At 39.1% G+C, this 6,000-nt stretch overlaps 1 protein-coding gene across 1 annotated transcript in view; it reads right to left on the bottom strand.

Annotated features, from left to right (window-relative positions):
- Positions 1-763: 763 nt before the first annotated feature.
- LOC109997789 (vertebrate ancient opsin-like) overlaps positions 764-6,000 on the bottom strand; it is a 67,826-nt gene continuing 62,589 nt past the window's right edge. Inside the window, exon 4 of the mRNA XM_020652398.3 lies at positions 764-3,883. Within this exon, the coding sequence (XP_020508054.1) occupies positions 3,599-3,883 (285 nt within the window). The 3' untranslated portion in view covers positions 764-3,598. The remainder of the gene's footprint in view (positions 3,884-6,000) is intronic.

Genomic DNA, 6,000 nt, shown 5'->3' with positions numbered 1-6,000 from the left:
ACAAAAGTTTAGTCAGGACGACTTCAGTCTCCACGCGCTGGGCTCATTATTGATTAGCATTCTGCATACGCTCCACTCTTGGATGCTCATTCATATTTTCCTGCAGTCATCAGCTGTTTTTATCACATAATCACATCTATGCAATAGCACTGCAACACACCCTCATTGTTAACCTATCATATTTTTGCATTGAATATTACTTTTTTTTGCGTCCTATACATTAATTTCATCCTTAGGTGCAACCCTGTAAGGTCTCGGGTTTCATCCCCAGCTCCTGCAACTACATTTCCGATGTGTCCTTTTGCAAGACACTGTACCCCAAGTTGCTTCTTCTGCTTTGCAGGCGGCTTGTGTATGAATGGATTATTTAGCACAGGGGAGGCAGTAGCTCAGTCTGTAAGGACTTGGGTTGGAAACCGGAGGGTCGTCGGTTAAAGTCCAGGTGCAGACCAAATTTGGAAATTGGTCTGGTAGCTGGAGAGGTGCCGGTTGACTCCCTGAGCACTGCCGAGGTGCCCTTGAGCAAGAAAACGCTCCACCAGCTCAGCCTGTGTATGTAGCATGTCTCAATTACTGAAAGTAAAATTGAATTTCTCCTGGCGGGATTAAAAAAGAATATCTTCTTCTTCTGATTGACTCTTTATAGCATCCTCTGCCATCAGTGTGTGAATGTGTAGATGTGACCTGTGTTGTCAAAGTAGTAGTAGACTAGAAAAGCACTAAACAAGCTCAAGTTCATTTACTTACAAGTACACTATATGAATTAAGATACAAAAAACTTTATTTAACAGCACCCCTCAGAAAGTATTACAATTTCCCGAGCTTTGGTATCAACTAATGTACATTAGTTTATACAAGGTCTTGACAGCACATAGAAAACAGCTACTGTGCTAAAATGACTTACAAAATATTGCACACACTGTAATTGTATGCAGGAGTGAAAAGTGCTACACCAACTATAGCCCGGACATTCACTGACAACATGGCATTGATGCTTTGCTCTCAGAAACCCCACAGTTGATTTTATATTGCACAAATGTTTAAAGTGTCAAATCAGTAATCAAATAATAGAACAAGATGCAGACAAGCATGTGGCAAAGAATATATACAGAACAAACGTAGTCCATCTTAAAGTTATTAGTTGCCTTGGTTCATTTTCTTTGTGATGATCTGAGAGACGCAGAGAAATAAATTGCATGTTAGAGTTGATTTTCATTGCTTTAAAGAAGACTGCTGAACCAGAACGCAGACATATTTTTTCTTTAAAGGACATGTGACCTCCAACTTCTTTGAACACATAGGACACCCTTTATTTTGTTTTGAATTAAATCCAATACTAAATGTGGTGTCAAATCCCAATTCATTCACAAGAGCACATTCACACTCTGATGCACTCCAAACCTGCAGAGGGCGACCACATGCAAAATAAGTTGGTGGAACCGGAAAGTGCTCCTAGAGGGACCATATTCACCTGCGCACCCACTGGCAAAGCATGGCATGAAATGTTTGGAGGTAGGTCAGTTGGCCCTCTCACCTGGAAACAGGGCACGACCACAACTCCTGATCAATCAGAAGATGCAACTGGTAGGAAAAACAACTTTGAATGTGGATGATGTGTTGAGGTCATGCTTCTCCATGACTGTTTGGTTGAGTTAGTGAGTAAAATGCAGTTTAAGTTGGACAATTTTGGTTATGCCAATTTAAGCTCATGTATTTTGTTGAAACTTTGTTTGACAACGAAGTAACGGGAAAATGTATTCTTTAGGAAAGCTTTAAGAGAAAATGTTTATTAGAATTGATTTGAGACTAATGCATGTCTTTTCTGTTTATCTTGAAGGTTATCAACCTATTCGATTCCCTCATATTCCATCATTCTCTTTACATCCATTGAAACCATCAAACCCAAAACCATCTTCAAGAAAATAAAAATCTAAGAATGAGAAGAATTGAGTTGTCCTTTGCATCCTTCAGCTGCTGATCAAGCAGTTTTTCAAGTTTGGGCAGAGTTGTGGTCACAAAAACACACAGAACGTGACACTAAAAAAGATTTTGCAGCTGTTATTACATCTGGAATTACTTGTATTCAACAAATGAAACCCGTTTAGAGGCATAAATGCTCAGGATTGTTGCACATACCAAACATCTTTTTCAGTGCTTCACATTGAACATGAACAAATACTGTATTTCTCCAACCTTATTTCCATATTACTGCAATAGTAGGCATATGCACGTGTCTATATTTAAAGAACCAAACAGTAATCTCCAACATGCACCTATTTCTTTGCACTCAAAGTCACTAAACTTTGAAAATACTTTTATGTTGCTAGGCTGCTATGCTACATGTCTATCAAGCCACTTGTACAAAAACACTCAATATGAAGCCATGAAAACATTTTAAACAGAGGAGTTGTTAATTAAATAAAGAACAGTGGCTTGGTCTAAAAGCTAAACAGACTGATACTCTAAAATCATAACGTGCTTTCTCATCTGTCCTTCCATGACGACTTAATCTTTTCTATTAAATACAAACATCAAATAAACATTGTGTTCTTTAACCTAGATTTGTAATTACAGTCAATACAAAAATGCATAAATACATCTCATAAATACATCTTATCCCTCTTTTGGCACTCTGACCACTTCTCAGTAATGACATTTTACGAGTGACTGCTCAACATAAGACATTGTCCAAAAATATATGCTCCACTGTTGAAGTAACAGTCCGACTGTGCTTTTTCCAAAGAACATTCTTAAAATGATTATTTCTAGCTAGATGGCTGTTAGTACGTATTTTCAGGGATTCATTCATCTTGATAATTTTGTGGACATATCTTTAAGTTGTGTCAACCATCTCACAGTAATTCTTCTTTTGGGTCTGTGAAGCTGTAACCTTATATGGGTGAAGCACCTAAGTAGTAGCAGATCTATAAATGGATAGGAGCCAACTATATGTTGTCAGCAACTGTTTGCTAGACAGAGAGTCTACATGTGTTACGTATACAAATCAGTGTCATGTCATCTTTATTGTTTTATAGTGATGTACCCAAATGGAAAGGAATTTGTGGGCTGTACCTTCTAGCAGAATATAAGCAGCACTGTGTGATGAAGACTTTGCCATTTTGCCCATGATGGCCACTTTGTCAATGATTGTCAATGATTGTGAGATCTTGGTCAGCATGGGTCAGCGATGGTCTGCACTTTGTCAGCCATGTGTGTTGTGTTTCTGTGTTGTCTGACCATGGCTGAATAAATCTAAGATGATCCGCAGTCTGTTTCACGATTTCATAATTGTCCATCTCATACAGAAATAACCCCCACCTAACAATGGCTATCTGTGTTTATGGAAGATAACACAGACTCCCAGCTTCTGCAGGCTAACCGCCTCAGATTTCTGCACATATTGCCAGAAGACAGTCCAAGAGTGTTCCTTTGTTACTGGTCCATCATCTCTTCAAACCAGGGCTGAGCTGATGCAACAGCTGCATTAAATCCACCTGGACTGGCAGGCTGCTTCTCTCCAAGCCACAGTAACACCGCCTCTCTCATTATTAATGATTTCCGGGCAGGGGACTTTGAGGTTTCATAGCTGATGCCTTCATCAGCCATCAAAGTGGGCCACTAGCGATACTACGACAGGTTTGTTGATGTCTGAGGAGGGGGGTCTGGTGACATCAATGGTGGGTTCATATGCGGGTCCCAGTTGGGGCATGGTGGTGGCCGGTTGACCCAGAGAGGCTACCATAAATAGAAAGTCGTTAGTACGTCGGGGGCCAGTGACTGCCACGCCCCTCGTGGCCTTGACGACGACCTTGGAGGAGCTTTTTACGCTGGAGCCTCGTCGAGGAGCCTCACAGCTCAGCAGGGCTTGGAAACATCTGTAAAACTGGAGCAAGCACACAACAGAAACAACAAAAACACATGATCAGAAATGTACTGCACGCCAAAATTAGACATGAGGCCAAAGAGCATGAAAAAATAAAGACCAGAGAGAGTACAGCTGCAATATGATGGTAGACCCTCTGAAAACAATGGTCCACACACAATGAACATCTCAAACATAATTAGTTTCAGAATCCCTCCCCTCCCCCGTCTCTTGTAAACCTTTAGCCAAATTACAAGTATTTATGAGTGATCAGACCTTTCTCCTTTGTCTATTCTCCCATCTGTACCCATAGTGCTACTCTATCATTGTGTTGCCCGCCTTTTCATTTGGAACAATATGCCAAGGGCAAAAATCCTTTTGTAATGTTTCTAAAGTACATCAAACTAAATTAATGACATTCTCTAATCATGAGTATGAACAATTACTTAGTGTCCAATTGGATGTGTAATTCTGTGAATGTGAGGAGGAGAGAAAAGACAGAATTGGTAACAGCCAGCTCCATTTCTTTCTAACAAATTTTGTATTAAGTATTTGTTACCTAACCATCCAAGATTTTCATTTTGTCCTTAAAAAATATGTTAGTGAGGTTTATTTGTAAAAGGGGGCTTTTTTGGTTGATCTTTAAATTTAGGAAGAGTTAACACTGTTATACCAGATAGTTGCACAATTTATACTGGCTATGGAAAAAATTGTCAATGGATAGAGGTTCATATTGTATTTTGATTTGTTTGTTGCTTATCAAACAATGAATATTTCAAGTGTCCCTCTATAGTTAAACTTTTTTAAGCAACAATTAATGTGGCATAATTGAAATTTCCTCACAACAGTGAGTGGAGCTTATGTCCAAGGTTGATAAAACAACATCACACTTGACAGCTTTAACTCTTTACTGAAATGCAAAAGGTAAAAGGGTTTGCTCATTCTTAGGCCTTAACCAAGAGTATAACTAAGTATCAATACCTTTGTCTCATTATACTCCGGGAAGAAGTTCTTGTCAAAGTTTCAAACCAAAACTTTGGAGAATGGCTTGTTACCCAACTTTGCTCACATACTCAAGTTGTAATTCAGACATTTTCATTCAACCTTGACAAAACTTGGAGGCAGACTCACCCTTGCACATTTTCTCCACCTGGAAGCTTCTTAGTACAAGCAGAAACTGTATTAAATATTGAGGTAGCCTCAGTGACGTCACCCATTGGTTTCTGAAGCAGACTTTTGAAGCCCATTGATGGTGGTTGCCATATTAGAAATGCTGTCTCAAACTAACTTTTGGTCAACCTAAAACAAGCAAAGAAGCCTCCTGACAAACACATTATTAGAATAACAGCTCTCTAAGGCCAGGTATACAATGTTTGAACTGAGGCTGTTTCTGACCCAATTTTGATCAACATGACTGGTTTTGGGGGGCAGGATTTTAGCTCCATGGTATGTTGTTTGCCGTGCTGGATACAAGTCCTTAAAAAATAGTACAATAGTATTTACAATTTTACAATAGTAAATCTAATGATCTCATTAAATGTGACCTCTTCTCAGCAGCAAGATTGATTAAGACGGAGAAGGTTATTATCACGTGTTAACTATGTTAATAGATTATCACACAGAGGAGGATTCTACTGTCCAGTTTTTTGACAATAAGCATGTTCAGATAATAAAAAAGCAATTTACCATTAACACTTTTTCCCAAACTGATATAATATTTGATCTGTTACAGGGTTACACCTGACACAAATACTGTATTCTTAAGCACAGAGAGTCAGAACAGCTCCAAACAGAAAGAATGGACAGGCGATCTTCAAGGTACAAAGGAAATGCATTGAAATGTGTACACCCTCTGTCAAGGTCTAATAAATAGTGAATGGACCCCTGGATACATTTTTCAATTGAACAGACCTGAAAGTCTCAGGATTATGAGGATTTCATGCAGATCTTCCTGTTTTACACCAGCCTCTACACATAACAGACCCCCTGTGTTGCTCAGCTCAAAGATCTGAGATCTGCTGATGGACAGATGGAGAGATTCTGAATAATTGAGAACCCGGGCTGCTTCAGAGCATAACAATGCATTCCGGTTATTTAGCTATACTTAAAATTCTAGACATTTCCAACCTTGTCCTGGA

This window comes from Labrus bergylta, chromosome 4 (genome assembly GCF_963930695.1).
Source record: "Labrus bergylta chromosome 4, fLabBer1.1, whole genome shotgun sequence".
NCBI lineage: Eukaryota > Metazoa > Chordata > Actinopteri > Labriformes > Labridae > Labrus > Labrus bergylta.
The sequence above is the reverse complement of the archived record's forward strand: the minus strand, read 5'-3'. Positions and strand labels throughout refer to the sequence as shown.